The 21,069-nt window shown below is 35.7% G+C and overlaps 1 protein-coding gene and 1 pseudogene across 2 annotated transcripts in view; one reads left to right on the top strand and one right to left on the bottom strand.

The window, feature by feature from the left end:
* The window catches only part of SAMTOR (S-adenosylmethionine sensor upstream of mTORC1), a gene marked incomplete at its 3' end in the record, with an annotated part of 85,170 nt that extends 68,648 nt beyond the window's left edge, over positions 1-16,522 (top strand). The window contains exon 5 of the mRNA XM_079711999.1: positions 15,893-16,522. Within this exon, the coding sequence (XP_079568125.1) occupies positions 15,893-16,522 (630 nt within the window). The remainder of the gene's footprint in view (positions 1-15,892) is intronic.
* Positions 14,085-15,018, bottom strand: LOC307058165 (protein-L-histidine N-pros-methyltransferase-like; annotated as a pseudogene). Its single transcript has one exon. The product of its transcript is annotated as a protein-L-histidine N-pros-methyltransferase-like (transcript).
* Positions 16,523-21,069: the final 4,547 nt, after the last annotated feature.

Here is a 21,069-nt window from a genome sequence, read left to right as displayed (position 1 = left end):
CAGTGGGGTTTGTAATGGACCATACCTTATAAGATTGTTGTCATGTTTACTTGAGAAAAAGTATTTAAAGCACCTAACAAAGCACCTGTTATATAGTGAGCGCTAAAGAAATGTTTGCTGTTATTATTGAAAAGTTCCTGCATGAAGAGTCAACTTTCATATGAATTTATTCTTTAATTTTTATGAGCTTGACTGTCTATATTGAATCTATATGACTAACACTGACGAATAAGAAAATGCTAAAAGCGTTACTCTTATCTCCTAAAGGTAGACAGATACTTGCTGTACGGTAAAACAGCTGTTCTTAGCTTACCACGGCAGAGAATTCCTGGGCCATTAGAAGCTATATTTTTAAAGTGCAGGTGGATTTGTACATGGATTCTCTCCCCTTCCTTCCTCAAGACACACATTAGAGATGTCCTTCAAGGACTGGTAAGACATGATGACCATTTGATCTAAACCTAAGGCTCAAATATTAAAATATTAAGCTTATTTATAGATAGGGCTATAAATTTTCAACTGTAAAGCCATTAGAGAAGGCAAAAGAACTACTATATATGAGTTCAGTAGTAGAATCAGACTTTGATAATTCCAGTACACTATAACTAATTTTAAAACAAAGGGAAGAAACTTATACTTCCAGTCAAGATGGAGTGACAGGGACCAGACTGATCCTCTTTCCCCCTGCCTGCAGCAACTAAAAAGTGGACAAAATATTCAAAATAATATACAAGACATTGGACATCAGGTAATGAAGGACAGTGATCCCCAGGAGATGGAAAACAAATGAGATGGGCCATATGGTTGCACCAGCATACAGCCTTCAGAGAGTTTCCAATGTGTGGCACAAATAGGGGATCCCAAGCAGAGTCCAACTGGTACTGAGTTGTAGAGGCAGAGGTGAGAGTCCTGAGAGACCAAGACAGCTAGGGCTCATGGACAAAGTACCAAAGATACGAGAGCTGCACAGAGAGAAAACTCCAGGGGTCTGCAAAGAATCCTCCCTGAGTACTCAGCTGAGTACTTATCAGTACATGTCTGTGAGAAAACTACATGAGACTGCAGGAAGTACCACCTCAAAGATCTAGAGGTTATAGTGCCCAGCACACTCACACAGGCTGGAAGTAGAACCCTTCCCACCAGCCACACTGGAAACCTCAAGAATCACAGTAGCCTGGGTAGAGTATACAGAAAAGCCTTGCATCAGTAGTGGAGAATAACTAGCCTTAGACTGAAGGCTGCTCTAGTCCCACCTAGCAAATCTTGAAACAAAAACCAAAAAGATCAAACTGTGCCCAGATAATTTAACTACATCCTAGAGCAAAGTTAGAATATTTATAGCAATACCAAGTCATCCAGGATGCAGCAAAGTAAAGTTCACCATGCCTAGCATCCAATAAAAAAGTAATCAGCTGGGTTTCCCTGGTGGCGCAGTGGTTGAGAATCTGCCTGCTAATGCAGGGGACACGGGTTCGAGCCCTGGTCTGGGAGGATCCCACGTGGCGCGGAGCAACTGGGCCCGTGAGCCACAACTACTGAGCCTGCGCGTCTGGAGCCTGTGCTCCGCAACAAGAGAGGCCGCCATAGTGAGAGGCCCGTGCACCGCAATGAAGAATGGCCCCCGCTTGCCACAACTAGAGAAAGCCCTCGCACAGAAACGAAGATGCAACACAGCAAAAATAAAAAATTAATTAATAAACTCCTACCCCCAACATCATCTTTTTTTTTTTTTTTTTTTTTGCGGTACGCGGGCCTCTCACTGTTGTGGCCTCTCCCATTGCGGAGCACAGGCTCCGGACGTGCAGGCCCAGCGGCCATGGCTCACGGGCCCAGCCACTCCGCGGCATGTGGGATCTTCCTGGACCGGGGCACGAACTCGTGTCCCCTGCATCGGCAGGCGGACTCTCAACCACTGCGCCACCAGGGAAGCCCCCCAACATCTTCTTTCAAAAAAAAAAAAAAAGTAATCAGCCAAGTAAAGAAGCAAGAAAATAGGACCCACAATGAGGAGGTCAGTCATCCAGCAGAGACCAACTGTGAACTGACACAGATGTTAAAATTCGGAAACAAGGACATTAAGATAGGGACACTATGACTGTATTCTGTATGAACAAAAAGTAAAGTAGAGACATGGAAGATAATTAAAAATACCCAAATCTAACTTCTGGAGATGGATACTATGATCTATGATATGAAACATGTACTAGATGGGATTAACGGTACATTAGATACTGAAGAAGAAAAGTTAAACTGAGGACATGGCAATAGAAACTACCCAAAATTAAGCTGAGATTTTTTTTAATGGAAAAGCATCAGCAAGCAGTGAATTAATTTCAAATGGCCAAGTATAAGCATAATTAGAGTCCCCCCCAGAAAGAAATGAAAGAAATAATGGTCAGAATTTTTCTGAACTTGATAAAAGCTAACTAATAGTAGAGCTGACCCTTGGCACCAGGGGAATTGTTCCAGGACAGCCCACCACCACCACAGATATCAAAGTCTGTGGATGCTCACGTCCTTAGAGTTAGCTCTTCATATCCCTGGGTTCCATGTCCACAGATACAGAGGACTAAGTGTATATTTCTTGGAAAAATCCATGTATAATTGGACCTATGCAGTTCAAACTCGTGTTGTTCAAGAGTCAGTTGTAATGTAGAGTTTATATTCTATATAAAAATAAAATGTATGATAACAAAAGCACAAGAGGGGAGAAAGGGAAATATACTATATGTATAGTAATAGGTTTTTATAATATATATGAAGTGGTAAAATACTATTTGAAAGTAGACTATGATAGGTTAAAGATGCAGACTATAAATTCTAAAGCAACCAGTAAAATAAAGAGTTACAGCTAATAAGCCAGAAAAGGAGATAAAATAGAATTACAAAGAAATTTCTTTAATCCAAAAGATGGCAGAAAAGGGAAAGAAACAATGAACAGATGGCAAACATAGAAAATAAATAGCAAGATCATACATTTAAACTTAAGTTTACCAATAATCACATTAAATAGATATGGCCTAAATACCCCAATTAAAAGGTGGAAATTGTCAGATTGGATTTAAAAAAGCAAGAGTCAAATATATGTTGCCTATAAGAAATGCACTTCAGTTATAAACACACAAAATAGGATGTGTAAAAGAAAGGCACTGTGGCACTATTACAGTCAGACAAAGTAGATGTCAGAGCAATATTACCAGCAATAAAGATGGCCATCTCATAATGATAAAATGGTCAATTCATCAAGAGTACAAAACAATCCTCAATATATATGCATCTAATAACAGAGCTTCAAAATACGTAAACCAAAAACTGATAAAGTAGCAATTACAAATAGACATTTATAAAATTATAGTTGAAGATATCATTACCCCTCTCTCAATAATTGATGGAACAATTAAAACATTGGTCAAAGAAGAACTCACAAGGAAAGTTAGACCATAATTTTCTTTTTTTTCTTTTTTTTTTTTTTTGTGCGGTACGCGGGCCTCTTACTGTTGTGGCCTCTCCCATTGCGGAGCACAGGCTCCAGGCGTGCAGGCTCAGCAGCCATGGCTCACGGGCCTAGCTGCTCCGTGGCATGTGGGATCTTCTCGGACCGGGGCATGAACCCGTGTCCCCTGCATTGGCAGGCGGACTCTCAACCACTGTGCCACCAGGGAAGCCCTAGACCATATTTTCAAATGAAGATAAATAAAAACATATGATATCAAAAACATAAGATATGCATAGGATGCCACTAAAATCACTAAAATAGTACTTAGAGGAAATTTTACAGTACTAAACACCTTTATTAGAAAAATAAGAAAGGTCTCAAAGTAATGACATCAACTTTCCAACTAGGAAGAAAAACAAGTCCACATTAAATCCAAAATACAAGAAAGAAAATAATAAAGATTACAGCAGAAATCAATGAAATAGAAAACCTTCAGAAAATAGTAGGGAAAAACTGATTAAAGCAAACACTTTTTGAGAAGATCAATAAAATTTATAAATCACTAGCCATACTGATTAGGAAATAAAGAGAAAGGTGTGACATCATGTATATTTTACCAATATTAAAAGAAAGGAAAATAAATATTACAAAAAATTTTTGCCAATAAATTCCACAACTTAAGTGAAATGGTCAAACTCCTTGGAAGACACATACTGCCAAAGCTCACTCATGAAGAAATACATAACCTCAGTAGCCCTAAATGTATTAAAGAAATTTGAATTGGCAGTTAAAAACTTTCCCACAAAGAAAATGTCAGGCTCAAATGGCTTCACTTCCCAACTTATTCTATGAGGCCATTACCCCAATACCAAAACCAGAGACATTACAGAACAACAACAACAAAAACTTGTAGACCATATCCATCATGAACACAGACAGAAAAGTTGTCTACAAAATTCTAGCATATTGAACCAAACAGTATTTCAAAAGGGATAGTACATCATGGCTAAGTTTGATTTATTCTAGGAGTGTAAGATTGGTTTAATGTTAAAAAAAAATACTCAATCTATGACACCTATACAAAAATCTACTCAAAATGGATTAAAGACCTAAATATAAGACCAGATACTATAAAACACCTAGAGGAAAACACAGGCAGAACACTCTGACATAAATCGCAACAATATTTTTTTTGATCCGTCTCCTAGAGTAATGGAAATAAAAACAAAAATAAACAAATGGGACCTAATTAAGCTTAAAAGCTTCTGCACAGCAAAGGAGACCATCAACAAAACAAAAAGAGACAACCTACAGACTGGGAGAAAATATTTGCAAACAATGCTACCAATAAGGGATTAATCTCCAAAATATACAAGCAGCTCATACAGCTTAGTATCAAAAAAAAAACAACCCAATCAAAAAATGGGCAGGAGACCTAAATAGACATTTCTCCAAAGAAGACATATGAATGGCCAACAGGCACATGAAAAGACGATCAGTATCACTAATTATTAGAGAAATACAAATCACAACTACAGTGAGGCATCACCTCACACCAGTCAGAATCGCCGTCATTAAAAAGTCTACAAATAATAAATATTGGAGAGGGTGTGGAGAAAAAGGAACCCATTTACACTGTTGATGGGAATGTAAATTGGTGCAGCCACTATGGAGAACAGTATAGAGGTTCCTTAAAAAAGTAAAAATAGAGTTACCATATGATCCTGCAATCCCACTCCTGGGCATATATCTGGAGAAAACTCCAATTTGAAAAGATACATGCACCCCAGTGTTCATAGCAGCACTATTTACAATAGCCAAGACATGGCTATCTGTCCATCAACAGATGAATGGATAAAGAAGATATGGTATATATACACAATGGAATATTACTCAGCCATAACAAAGAATGAAATAATGCCATTTGTGGCAAAATGGATAGACCTAGAGATTATCATATTAAATGAAGTCAGACAGAGAAAGATAAATAGCATATAATATCACTTATATGTAGAATCTTAAAAAATAATGATACAAGTGAACTTATTTACACAACAGAAACAGACTCACAGACAGAATACAAATGTATGGTTACCAAAGGGGATAGTGGGGGATGGATTTGGTGAGGAGATAAGTTAGGAGTTTGGGATTAATATATACACATTACTATATAGAAAATAGATAAACAACAAAGACCTACTGTATAGCAGGAACTCTACTCAGTATCTTGCAATAATGTATAATGGAAAAGAATTTGAAGAAGAATATATATATAAATGAGTCACTTTGCTGTACACCTGAAACTAACACAACATTGTAAATTAACTATACTTCAGTTTAAAAATGGTTAAAAATAAAATTACATATACCATAAAAAAAAACCCACTTATTCTTTTCATCACAGTAATACACTAAAAAAGAAACCTACAGCTAACATCATACTTAATAGTGAAAGAAAAATGTTTTTCCAATAAAAACTGAAAAAAGAACAAGATAAGATTACTCTCACCATCTCTATTCAGCATTCTCTAGAGGTTTTAACCAGTGCAGGAAAGCAAGAAAAAGCAATGATGGGCATCCAAATTGGAAAATAAGACGTAAAGCTGTCTTTGTTCACAGATGACATTGATCATCTATTACATTATTCTGTGGAATCTACAGAGAAGCTACTAGAACCAGTAAGTGAGTTTAACAAGGTTGCAACATATAAGATTAACATATAAAAATCAATTCATATATACTAGCCACAATCAACTAGAAATTAAAAATAGTACCATTTGTAATAGCATCAGAAATATGAAGTATTTAATATATGAGCATATATTTATATGAAATATAAAGCTGACAAATATATGGCAAACCTGTATATTGAAAACTACAAATTATCAAGAGAAAGTAAAGAAGACCTAAATGAGTAGAGATATATACTGTGTTTATTAGTGGAAAAACTCAATATCTTTAACATATCCATTTTCCCAAAATTGATCTATAGATTCAGTGCAATCCTGATCAAAATTCTGGCAGGTTTTTTTGTAGAAATTGAAAAAGGTATTCTAAAATTTGCGTGGAAATCCAAAGGTCCTAGAATAACAACTTTTTAAAAGGGTAGTATTGGAGAGTTTCAAAATTTATTTTAAAGTTATAGTAATGAAAACAGTGTGGTATTAGTGTCAAGATTATCCATGAAATATAACAGAGAGTCCACAAATAGGGCTAAACCCCTTATAGGGGTCCCAGAGGAAGAAGAGAGAAGAGGATCAAAAATGTATTTGAGAAAATTATGGCTGGAAACTTTCCAAACCTGAAAGAGAATAAACTCATATCCAGGTACAGGAAGCACAGAGGGTCCCAAAATGATGAACCCAAACAGACCCATATCAAGACATATCATAATAGAAATGGCAAATTTAAAGAGAGAATTTAAAGACAGCAAGAGAAAAACAAAAAGTCATATATAAGGGAATTCCTGTAAGGCTATCAGCTGATTTCTCTGCAGAAATTTTGCAGGCCAGAAGGGAGTGGCATGATATATTCAAAATGCTGAAAGGGGAAACCTGCAAACTAGGATACCCAGCAAAACGATTATTTAGAATAGAAAGCGATAAGAACCTGCTGTATAAAAAAATTTTAAAAAGAAAAGAAAAAGAATAGAAAGCAAGATAAAGAACTTCCCAGACAAGCGAAAAATAGTTTATCAGTACTAAGCCTACCCTAAAAGAAATGTTAAAGGGTCTTCTCTAAGTGGAAAGAAGTAAGGATCTACAGGAAAGGGAAAATCCCACTAGGAAAGGCAAATATATAGTAAAGACAGAGAATCAGTTGTGAAAGCAACTGTAACTGCAACAAACAGTTAAGGGAGAATCATGCAGGTGTAAAATATGACATCAAAACACAAATGGGAGGGGAATTAAAAATGTAGATCTTTTAGAATGTGTTTGAACTTAAATGACTGTAAGTTTAAAATAAGTAGATATATTATAGGTCAATACATATGAACACTGTGGTAACCACAAATACAAAAACAAAATAGATAGACAAAAATTAAAAAGAAAGGAACACAAGCTTACTACTAAAGAAAGTTCATCAAACCACAAGGGAAGAAACAAAAGAAGAAAAGAACAAAGAACTACAAAAACAGCCAGAAAACAAGTAATAAAATGGCAATGAGTACATACCTATCAATAATCAGTTTAATGCCAATAGACTAAATGTTCCTATCAAAAGACATAGAGTGGTTGATTGGCCTAAAAAACAAGACCTATCTATATGCTACCTATAAGAGACTCACTTCAGAGCTAAAGAGACACACAGAATGAAAGTGAGGGGATGGAAAAGATATTTCATACAATGACAAGACAGTGGGGGTAGCAATACTCATATTAGACAAAATAGAATTTAACAGTGTATAACAAAAGACAAAGAAAGGCATTATGTAATGATAAAGGGATCACTACAAGAAGTTTTACACTCATTAACATATATACATCTAACACAAGAGCACCTAAATATATAAAGCAGATAACTAACAGACATAAAGGGAGAAATTGACAAGAATACAATAATAGTAGGGGACTTTAACACCTTACTGACATCAGTGGACAGATCACCCAGATAGGAAATCAGTAAGGCAACAGTGGTCTTAAATGACAGAATGGACCAGTTGGACTTAATAGATATCTACAGGACATTCCATCATGAAACAGCAAAATACACATTCTTTTCAAGTGCATGTGTAATGTTTTCTAGGATTGATCACATGCTAGGCCACAAAACGAGTCTCAACAAATTTAAGAGAATAGAAATTATATCAAGCATTTTTTCCAGCCACAACAGTATGACACTAGAAATCAGTTACAGGAAGAAAAATGGGAAAAGAACAAACAGGGAGACTAAAACAACGTGCTACTAAAAAAGACAATGGTTCAATTAAGAAATCTAAGAGGAAATCAGAAAATACCTCAAGACAAATGGAAATGGAAACACAACTTCCCAAAATCTATTGGATGCAAAAGCAATTCTAAGAGGGAAGTTTATCACAATACAGGCCTTCCTCAAGAAAAAAAATCTCAACCTAATCGTGGACCACCTAAAGGAATTAGAAAAGGAAGAACAAAGCCCAAAGTCAGCAGGAGGAAAGAAATAATAAAGATCAGAGAGGAAATAAATGAAATAGAAACCCCCCAAAATAATGGAAAAGATCAATGAAACCAAGAGCTGATTTTTGAGAAGACAAACAAAATTGATAAACTTTTAGCCAGGGTCACCCAAGAAAAAAAGAGAACCTAAATTAACAAAATAAAAAACAAAAGAGGAGAAATAGCAACTGATACCACAGAGATACCAAAAGAAAAATAAAAGAATACTATGAACAGTTATATGCCAACAAATTGGACAATCTAGAAGAAATGGATAAATTTCTAGAAACAGGGCTTCCCTGGTGGCGCAGTGGTTGAGAGTCTGCCTGCCGATGCAGGGGACACAGGTTCGTGCCCCGGTCCGGGAAGATCCCACGTGCCGCGGAGCGGCTGGGCCCGTGAGCCAGGGCCGCTGAGCCTACGCATCCGGAGCCTGTGCTCCGCAACGGGAGAGGCCACAACAGTGAGAGGCCCGCGTACCGCAAAAAAAAAAAAAAAAATTTCTAGAAACATACAACCTGCCAAGACTGAATCAAGAATAAACACAATTTGAACAGACTGATCACTGGTAGTTTAACTGAATTTGTAATTTAAAAGAACGCCCAGCAAACAAAAGTCCAGGACTGGATAGCTTCACAGAGGAATTCTGCCATACATACAAAGAAGAGCTAATACCTTTCGTCTTCAAACTAGTCCATAATATTGAAAAGGACAGAACTCTCCCAAAATTCATTCTACAAGGCCACCATTACCTTGATACCAAAAACAGCAAGACACTACAAAAAAGAAAATTGCAGGCCAATATCTTTGATGAAAATAGATGCAGAAATCCTCAACAAAATATTAACTAACCAAATCCAACAATACATTGAAAATATCATACACTATCATCAAGTGGGATATAGTCCAGGGATGCAAAGATATTTCAATACTTGCAAATTAATGTGATACACCACATTAACAAAAGGATAAAAGTCACATGATCATCTCAATAGACACAGAAAGCATCTAACAAAATTTAACATCCATTCATGATAAAAACTGTCCTTATAGTTGGTATAGAGGGAACATTTCTCAACATAATAAAGACCATTTATGACAAACCCACAGCTAACTTCATACTCAACTGTGAATAGCTAAAAGTCTTTCCTCTAAATTCAGTAACTAGACAAGAACGCCCATTCTCACACTTCTATTTATCATAGTAGTGGAAGTCCTAGCCACAGCAATCAGGCAAGAAAAAGAAATAAAATGCATCCAAGTTGAAAGGGAAGAAGTAAAACTGTCATTAATTGCAGATGACATGATAGTTTATATAGAAAACTCTGAAGTCTCCACCAAAAAACTGTTAGAACTAATAAATGAATTTAGTAAAGTTACAGGATATAAGGTTAATATACAGAAATCTTATGCTTTTCCATACACTAGTAATGAACTATTAGAAAGTGAAAAGTCCCATTTAAAATCACATCAAAAGGAATAAAATACCTAGGAATATACTCAACCAAGGAGGTGAAAGACCTATACTTTGAAAACTATAAAAAATTGATGAAGGAAATTGAAGATGGCACATAAACATGGAAGTATATCCTGTGCTCTTGTATTGGAAGAATTAAGGTTGTTAAAAGGGCCATACTACCCAAAGCAAACTACAGATTTAATGCAATCCATATCAAAATACCCATGACATTTTTCACAGAACTAAAACAATTAATCCTAAAATTCATATAGAATCACAAAAGACCCCAAGTTGCCAAAGCAGTCTTGAAAAAAAAAAAAAACTGGAGATATCATGCTCCCTGGCTTTAGACTATACTACAAAGCTACAGTATTCAAAACAGCATGGTACTGGCACAAAAACAGACACATAGATCAATGGAACAAAATAGAGAGCCCAGAAATAAACCCACACACCTATGGTCAATTAATCTATGACAAAGGAGGCAAGAATATAAAATGGGCAAAAGACAGTCTCTTCAGCAAGTGGTGCTGGGAAGGTTGGACAGCTGAATGTAAGCCAGTGAAGTTAGAACACGCCCTCACACCATGCACAAAAATAAACTCAAAATGGCTTAAAGACTTAAACATAAGACATGATACCATAAAACTCCTGGAAGAGAACATAGGCAGAGCACTCTTTGACATAAATTGTAACAATATTTTTTCAGATCTGTCTCCTAGGGCAAAAGAAGTAAAAGCAATAATAAACAAATGGGACCTAATTAAACTTAAAATCTTTTGCACAGCTAAGGAAACCATCGACAATACAAAAAGACAACCCACAGAATGGGAGGAAATATTTGCAAATGATATGACTGACAAGGGGTTAATATCAAAATATATAAACAACTCATACAATTCAATATCAACAGAACAAACAAACCAGTCGAAAAATGGGCTGAACACATGAATAGACGTTTTTCCAAAGAAGACATACAGATGGCTAATAGGAACATGAAAAGATGCTCAACACTGCTAATTTAGAGAAATGCAAATCAAAACAACAATGAGATATCACCTTATACCTCAGAATGGCTGTCCTCAAAGTCTGCAAATAACAAATGTTGGAGAGGATTTGGAGAAAAGGGAACCCTTGTACACTGTTGGTGGGAATGTAAATTGGTGCAGCTACTAAGGAAAATAATATAGAGGTTCTTCAATAAACTAAAAATAGACAACCATATGATCCAGCAATTTTACTCCTGGGTATATATTAGAAGAAAATGAAAACAGTAATTCAAAAAGATAAATGCGGGCTTCCCTGGTGGCGCAGTGGTTGAGAGTCCGCCTGCCGATGCAGGGGACACGGGTTCGTGCCCCGGTCTGGGAAGATCCCACATGCCGCGGAGCGGCTGGGCCCGTGAGCCATGGCCACTGAGCCTGTGCTCCGGAGCCTGTGCTCCGCAAGGGGAGAGGCCACAACAGTGAGAGGCCCGCCTACCGCAAAAAAAAAAAAAAAAAAAAAAAAGATAAATGCACCCTTGTTTTCATAGCAGCGTTATTTACAATAGCCGAGATAGGAAAGCAACCTAAGTGTCATCAACAGATGGATAAAGAAAATACATACACATATATACACATACACACAGGTATATACACATACATACACACACAATGGAACCTTACTCTGCCATAAAAAAAGAATGAAATTTCTGCTATTTGCAAAAACATGGTTGGAACTAGAGAATATTATGCTTAGTAAAATAAGTCAGACAAAGACAAATACTATATGATATCACTTATATGTGGAATCTAGAAGATAAAACAAATGAATGTATATAGTAAAACAGAAACAGACTCACAGACATAGAAAACAAACTAGTATTACCAGTGGGAAGAGGGAAGGGAAGAAGGGCAAGATAGGAGTATGTGATTAATAGATACAAACTACTGTGTATAAAATTGATAAGCAACAAGGATATATTGTACAGCACTCTGGAATATAGCCATTTCATAATAACTTTTAATGGAGTATAATCTCTAAAAATACTGAATCACTGGGCTATACACCTGAAGCTAATATTATAAATTAACCATATTTCAATAAAAAAAAGAAGACATTGTTAAAAGAATGAAAAGACAAGCCATAATCTGAGAGAAATATTTTCAAGTTATATATCAGATTAAGGACTTGGATGAAGAATAAAGAACTCTCAAAATTCAATAAGAAAATAGGTTTTTAACATTTAAAACAACCCAGTCATTTTTCACTATGCAAAAAAATTGAACAAACACTTCACCAAAGAAGATACCCAGGTAAACATCACTACTCATTAGGAAAATCCAAATTAAAACTTCAGTATACTGCTGCACACCTGTGACTATGATTAAAATTTAAAAGCCTGGCCAGTCCAAGTGTTAATGAGGATTTGGAGGAACTGGAACTGCAATAAACTCCTGGTAGAAATGTAAAACTCAGTATAAGTGCTTTTGAAAATAGTTTTGAAGTTTTGTTAAAAGCTAAACTTGCACGTACTATATGATCCAGCCACCCCTTCCTTGGTATTTGCCCAAGACAAATGAAACATGTCCATTCAAAGACAAACAGGAATGCTCATAGCAGCTCTAGTTGTAATAGCCAAAAACTAGAAACAACCAAGTTATCTATGAAAGGTATATCTTAATATAGTAGCCTACCTCAGCAATTAAAAAGGAATAAACTATCAATACAAGCAAAAAAATGGATTAATCTGAAAATAATTGTGCTGTATGAAAATAAGAGTACATTATTCTGTATTATTCCACTTATGTAAAATTCTAGAAAATACCCACTGATCTATAGAGATAGAAATCACATCAATGATTGCCTAGTGGCAGGGGAAAAACAGGGAGGGTACAAGGAAGGGACTATATAAGGGGCACAGGAAAACTTTGGCAGGTGTTGGATCTATTCATTAATTTGATTGTAGTAGTGGTTTCATGAGTGTATAAATGTTAAAACTTACCAAAGTGTGCACTTTAAATGTTTGTGTGTCAGTTATACTTCAGGTTGTACATCAGTTATACTTCAATAAAGCTATCCCCCTACCCCAAAAGGAGCAAAAGGAAGAAGAAAAACAACCTTTTTCCACGTAGTTCCATGTAGTAGAACTTTGTGTCACATTTCCTAATAGATAGTCCAGATGCTTATGTGACCAGCTTGTCTACACACTAACAGAAATGAGGGACTAAGGTATTAGCTCATATCTTTGGTAATTAATTAACTGTTGTTATATATAAGGGTAACTAATTTTTATCTAATTTTAAAACTGCTTTCTTATTCTGGATTATTTCCACAGAGTTTTTGTTTTTGTTTTTCCATCTCCAAAAAAAGTTTATTAGCATGATTAAAAACATTTTTTGAATAATAGAATTTCTAAACATAAAAGAGTATCAGCGGCTATATCCTATAACCAGTATTTGCAACTGGATGGACAGCTTTATTGCCAGTCTTCATTTTATTAAAGACAATCCATATTTATTGGTTCCATGTGAAGTCATGACTGTTGCTTTGCCTGAGAATGAGTCCCTACTGCAATTAAGTATAAAAAAATTATCTTCCAGGTGAACCGGTTTGCAGGGCAGAAATAGAGACACAGATGTAGAGAACAAACATATGGACACCAAGGGGGGAAAGTGGCTGGGGGTGGGGAGTGCTGTGATGAATTGGGAGATTGGGATTGACATATATACACTAATATGTATAAAATGGATAACTAATAAGAACCTGCTGTATAAAAAAATAAATAAAATTCAAAAATTCAAAAAAATACATATATCTCCCATAATCGGAGTGTGACCTGCATTACAGAGTAAAGAGTTAATAAAAATCCTCAAAGAGTTGGGTTTTTGTTTTTCAAAAACATTTTTTACACACTACAAAGAAATAATTAGTATTTTGGCTTTTAAAATTCCTGCATGATATTTAGAATGGCAGTCCCCAAACGTCCTCCCTTCACAAAATTGAGAACACAGACCCTCTTCCGGAGCATACATTCTTGGGGTGGGCTCTGAAGACTTCAACCTCCACATGTTTATACTGGTTTGAGAACAAAGACAGCGTCATCCAGAACGTAGTAGTCTTTATACATGTCACCTTCACACAGGTATGGCAGTCTGGTGAAAGCTTCGATAACAAAACCAGCTTTTCTGAAAACTTCAGGCAGACAATTCACTTGTTCTTCCCAGTTCTATCCCTTGATTTCCAAAATTTCTGATGGTTTATCCCACTTGCCATCTATGTTTTCCACATAGGGATGAAAAGGTAAGACCAGAGCAAGGATGACCCTGCCTCTCGTTGGTTCCAAGACACTTCTGATACCTTTTAACAAAGTCAGGGGCTGATCACAGCGGTCCAGCAAATTCAAGCAGCTGATGATATCATACTGGAACCCTGTATTCTGCCAAGCACTCTGTATTTCTTCTTCTGAAGCTGCCATATTATAGTTTCAGACAGCTCAGTGGCATAAATTTCTTTAGAATGAGGGCTCATGATTTTTGTGACTTCTCCATCTCCAGCAACTAAATCAAGAAGTCTGTGGGTTTTCCAGTCTGGATTAATTTTAAGCAGTCTCTGAAACTGATCTGGTGAAAACACATTGAGCCTCTTCCTAGCAACCCATTGATAGATGTTCTAGACATAAACTGGCTAAAAACAGATGACACAAAAGAGTGATATAATTGGATAAATAGCCAGCCCGATTTCTCAGTGCTGTTGTTTGGGTCTGTGTTCCTTGATCAAGGTAACTCTGAACAAAGACAGCCTGGAGTGATTCGCATAGTTTCTCTCTGTTGCACGCAAACCACTGGTGGTTCTTCCTGCCGCCTGCGGCCGCCGCCAGCCCGCCCCGGTCCGCTCGTCATGTTCACGTACAGGGAGCCGGTGTGCGGGCTCCGCAGGGTCCACATCCTCCGCGCCAGCCACACGGACGCCGGGCTCAGACACAGCCAGCCCGCGAGCAGTCTCATCTGGGGCCGCGGCCACTCGCTCCGGTCACCGCCGGTGCCGGGGCAGGGAGGAGGACGCGCTGCCATCTCCAGCCGCCGCCGCCCAGGATCGAGCCATCGCGCCAAACTCGCCCATCCAGCCCCTTCAGGGCAGAGGCGGAGGGTCTCCATAGAGTTTTAATATTCAGCAAATGATACAGTGCTGTTTGTTTCTTTACTTGTAGTGTATCTCATGGTCATTTGACTCAGTTAATTAAATTTAATACATAGTTTGTTTCAAGCCGGAGATTCGCTATTTAATAGAATCAATATATTATTAAAATTACTTTTGAGATGGTTAAAGTTAATGGTTGAAAAGATGTTTTTCATGACCTTAAAAAGTTTTGGTATTTTGCTTTTACACATTTATAACTGCTTTCATTATCCTCTTTGACTTCTTAGATTCATCTTTATTTCATGGTATTTCTTGTTTAAAGTTATTTTTATATAAACCTGTTTTTTGGTAACTATAAATGTTTAAGTGAATATAAATATGACTAAGTTTAGAAATAAATCACCCCTGTAAGCTCTTACCCAAATAAGATTTTAAATAAACTCTTATTATTTTTAAAATATATATACTTAAACATTATTTCTAATTTTTAATTAATTGTTACTCAGAAATATTTTTTTTAAATAATGACAGAAATTCTTTGGGCTTAATTACTCTGAGATTTTTCTGAGTAAAAGTTTTGGTTGAATAAGTCTGTGCAAGTGGAATATTTATAAGGGAAAGGTACATAATTAAAGCTTGAATTATATAGAAATGCAGTGAAATAGCTTGGTTTAAAATTTATGTAATTAGGTGGAGGTAGTCTTAAAATTCTTAACATGCCTTGTTTTTCCCTTTCTGCAGAGTGTGTATAAATGTGACTTCCTGAATTTGCAGCTTCAGCAACCACTCCAGCTTGCACAGGATGCTATAGATGCCTTTTTGAAGCAGCTAAAAAACCCTATTGATTCTCTTCCTGGAGAACTTTTCCATGTGGTTGTTTTCTCTCTCCTTCTTTCCTATTTTCCATCACCTTACCAGCGATGGATTTGCTGCAAGAAAGCCCATGAACTGTTAGTGTTAAATGGTTTATTGCTTATCATCACACCTGATTCCTCCCATCAGAACCGTCACGCTATGATGATGAAAAGCTGGAAGATTGCTATAGAGTCCCTGGGCTTTAAACGTTTCAAGTATTCAAAATTTTCACATATGCATCTGATGGCATTTAGAAAAACCTCCCTAAAAACCACAAGTGACTTGGTTAGTAGGAACTACCCAGGGATGTTATATATTCCTCAAGATTTCAACAGTATAGAAGATGAGGAATATTCTAACCCTTCCTGCTACGTTCGATCAGATATAGAAGATGAACAGCTAGCATATGGTTTCACAGAGCTCCCTGATGCTCCATACGACTCAGATTCTGGAGAAAGTCAATCCAGCTCTATTCCTTTCTATGAGCTAGAAGATCCCATATTACTTTTAAGTTAATATAAAAGCAAAAGGCCCTTTCAGTCCAGACTCGTAAACTTAATTGCTTACACTAATCAGAAATACTAACATGAACTCAGTACTTAAAACCTGCTTTGCATAGAAGAAATGCAAAGGTTTACAGAGTTTGCTATTTTTTTCTACTTCTGGATTTTAAAATTTATTCTTATATAGAAAGCTTAAAGTTTCACGCAGAGTGACTCCTGTCATAGCAGAAACCACTGTTATTTTAGCATTTAGCACTAAGATATTATAGAAAGGTACCTTTTTCTCTTTAGTGCTATTGTGAAAAATGAAGCATAATTTGCTATGTATTTTTCTTATTTTCATCTTTTCAGTGTTGACTTTAAACCATTGCAATGAGAAACTAAGATATGTAGAAAGCTGTAGATTGCACTTTGATGACTCACAAGTTAAATGTGACAGAGATAGATTGGTTTAGTAGTTTTGTGATGCACTTATTCTTTTTTCTAACTAAATTGTTACCTGTTATAGAAAGCCATTTTGGCTCAGTTTTGTCTGATGATTGAACATTCCCCAAACTTTTTAGAATTGATAATTCTTATTCTTTCTTGCTTGCTCATTTGGCAGCATCAGACATTGGGGAGATATTTCCCCCAAAGTATGTATTCTAATTTGATTAGCATAGTACAGTAAACACCATTGCCAAAATAGAGTTTTCATATCTTTCTTGTTGATTTGGGCCTTGGTGTTAAGTATATTTAATGGTGAGAATTCACTTTTACTTTTTTACATTTAGGTTTCATTTACAAAATTTTCTATTTAAGCAAGGAACAATATAATACTCAATACTGACCCGAAACACATTTGTGAAAGGGTTTGCACTTGTAAGAGAGCTTATGTTCTACCTAGACCAACCTTAATAGGGTCCTCACCTTTCCATTAAGGAGGTGCTGCACTACAAGTCTGGAATTATATAGAAAAATTTTAAATTAACCCTCTGCTGGTAATCTCATAAAATGGTTTTGACGTTTCGGTATTCTAATTTCTATCTAAATCCTAGAAGAAATTTTTCTTTGAATATATAAACCATTAGTTGGCTGTGGGAATTTTCCCTTTCCACATTGATAAATGCCTTTCTGTGTTTCTGAATCAGAAGCAAATGATTAAGGAGAAATATATGTCCAACAAGACAAGATTAGTTTAAATGGCTAAGAACATTTAGTCCACATTGTCTTGTCAGCCAGCAATTGTCATGTAAACTATCATTTTTAAGAGTGCCACTGTGTGGATTTTTTTTCAAGTGGTTATTACATTAAAATTACCTCATACTGAGGTTTTTGCACTGAAATATCACAGTTTCAGATTTCATGGTTAATGTTGTGTGTGTGCGTTTTTAAAGGAAATTTGCATTTTCAATAGTTGATCCTAAATTCATAAACTGAACTTCTTTACTCTGATAAAAGTGTTTTTGTGCTTATTGTGAATTGCTGTAGTTAACTCTGTATGTCAAACTTTATTTAGAAATAAAAAATTTACCCTTTAAGATATAAATGGTTGAGTGTGTATACCCAATATTTCAAATTAAATTTCACATTCTAAATTAATGAAAGTAACAAGATTGTAATTAACCTAAAAGTCAGTTGAGTAAATGCAATAAATATTGGTTGCTCAAATTTGCCAGAAGTAACTTGAAGTTTTTCGTTTACTTTCAATAGCATAAGATTACTTAATAATAAGGAATAATTAGGACTTTCTTTCTAATTAAGAACTACAGGTCAAGTCTTGTAACTCACCCAAAAGAAGAAAAAAAACACTGTGTTCAGGGTAACATAGAAATGTGTGTTGTTAGTACCTCCTTTACCATACGGTCCGTTTTCTGTGATTTGGCTAAATGCTATCTTAAAGGCAAAGAAAAGCAACATACCAAACAAAAGTGCTTTGAAAGTAAATGAAAACAGTGCTTTTGAGAGGCTGGTGTAAGTATTGATATATGACCTTGGAGTTAGCCCATGTGTTACAGCTAAAATGTTGGTGCTATAAATTCTTCTGATTGTTTACAGATGTTGATTCTGCTTATGCTCCAAAGTGTGCATGATGTATTTTAAGTAGTACTTTAAAGAAAAAATCTCTTTATAAAAACCTATACTCTCACTTAGTATAAATTTGTTTGGATTTATAAATCTCATTTGTTACTACTGTAAATTCATCTTCAAAATTAGGTTGGCGCAGGATTTAAACTAATACATATTCCACCAAAGCCAATTCAACATATAAATGTTAAAATATAAGCAGTCATGTGGCTTGGTGCCAGATTATATATGTAATGACACAAGAAGTTATTAGAGCCTTTAATACTGTATGGGTACTCTTGAGAATGATTTTGTTTGGATATGAAGAAGTTAAGGGGCCTCCTGTCACATTCACAACAGTATTCTCCAAAATAATTTGATGTTTCAAAAACAAATAAATGATCATTTGCTTGGTTTCTTCAGGATTATGACTAGATCAAGTGGTTTATATGGTAGTTGCCAAGTGGTGGGAGGTGGCTTACCTGAAAATGTATGTTTGTGTTTGTTGTATTTTTTCACATTTTGTGAACAAAGCACATTTATTAAAAATTTTAAATTTTCTAATATTCCTTGTCTGTTATTTACGAACTGAAAGTTTTGTGGTCTTGACCTAATCTCACTAAGTGATTTCAGAATTGGGAAGCAATTTAAAACTTAAATGACTTAGAATTTTCTATCTGGTTTCATCCAGTCCAGTCCCTTAATTTCATAAATTCATTCACTGAGATCCAGAGAGCTCAAGTGACTTACCCATTATCATGCTATTTACCAACAAACAAGGACAGCAAACAAATTCTAGTTCATTATATGTCAACTATATCATACCCTGCTTTCCTTGAAAGTTAATTACATCCAAGATAATTTACCTAAGTATATCAGTTATTTTAGGGCAGCAGATGGCTTTCTCATGATGTGAAAGAGTTCTTTATTCATTAAACAGATACTGGAATTCTAATATGCTGGGGAAATATGCAATATGCTGGGGAAACAGCAGGGTTTGGTATGTTCAGAGTCCCCTGCTTTCATTGGAACTTACGATCTGATGAAGACGACAAGCATTCTACATGGAGTTAACATCTGTATCTAGGAATGATTGCCTACTGATCCTATACCTTTGCTCCTGCTTAACTTCCTTAATTTGTTTCCTAAATAGAACAGGAGGCAAAAAAATTTTTAAACATAACGAAAACTGTTTAGCAAATCACAAACACATTGTAGATACGAGGGATGTATTGTTCATCCCTCCAGAACAGTGCAAACTGAAAAAAATTCTGATTGTTAAAGGCAGAGAAAAAATAGAATTGAGCTTTTGCTCCATTTTCCCACACTTTCTGAGCACAGCGCTGCAATGGTATTCCTCTTCAAGAGTCCACATACTAGGTAAGTAGAATGTAGACTTAAGATCTGGCTCCTTCTTGGTGTTGGAAATTGTTAGCAAAGGTGAAAAACAAATACCTCTAAATTACTAGTCCCGAAAAACATATAATACAAACGTTTATTACAAAGAATGTTTGTATTATAATTATTTTATTTGTTCCAAAAACTTGATTTGCAGTAACTTGCATGATAGTTCACAATAAAAAATCCATGTCCATGATCAATTGAACACAAAGCTCCCCAAAATTATTAGTGGTGGCCTATATTACATAATACCCAAATAAACAAGCATGCTACAATAGCTAACAAATTAAGACCTCTAAATGTTATAAAAGGAGAGAAGTATTAGGTTTTCTAAACCCTATTTTGTCTTAGAGATATTCAAACCTTAATAATTGGAATCTCTTAATTTATTTTAAACTCAAGTTTGAATGTATGTTTTATCCCAAATTTGTTTCAGAATGAGCTTGGTAGTTTAGTATGTATTTTTCAGATAAGAATTTGTTACAGATGGCATTACTGAGTGGTAACTTTGAGTCTACATAAGCAGTGTTCAACTGTGAATTTTATTTTTAAACAGAACACCTTTGCTCAATAGCTATTCCACTTTTTGCAATAATATAAAGCACTTGTTATTCATGTCACTGCTTGTCTTTAGTAATTGAATATATTGATAACTGTTTTGCACTATAGATTTTAACAATTTCTAAGATTGGGCCCATCAGTAGTACCAAAGATGGTACCTATGTTTTTTAACTTACAGGAAAATACAAAAAATTAGGTCATAGGCGTTGACTGCAGGATTGTTTCTTGAATTTGTCAGTAAGACTGTAAAACATAAATTTGTTAATATTGTTGGGTTGGAATACCCATGTAAATGATAAAAGTAGTAAGAAGCATTACTCAAAAGACAAAACAATGCCTGGTAGCATTTCCTGGCACTGGGCCTATTTGCACCTCTTTACAGAGAATAGCCAGGAGAATGTACATGCATTTTTATTGCTTGTATGTCTTATCTATTGAAGGCAGACACAACCAAGTAAATCAATAATCTCCTAATAACATTCTTTCCATATACCTTTGAGCTGGTGTGGGGGGAATCAGATATCTAGAAGAATATGACTTGTCACAGATACA

The sequence above is a fragment of the Hyperoodon ampullatus genome (assembly GCF_949752795.1).
Source record: "Hyperoodon ampullatus genome assembly, chromosome: 9".
NCBI classification, from domain to species: Eukaryota; Metazoa; Chordata; class Mammalia; order Artiodactyla; family Ziphiidae; genus Hyperoodon; species Hyperoodon ampullatus.
The sequence above is the reverse complement of the archived record's forward strand: the minus strand, read 5'-3'. Positions and strand labels throughout refer to the sequence as shown.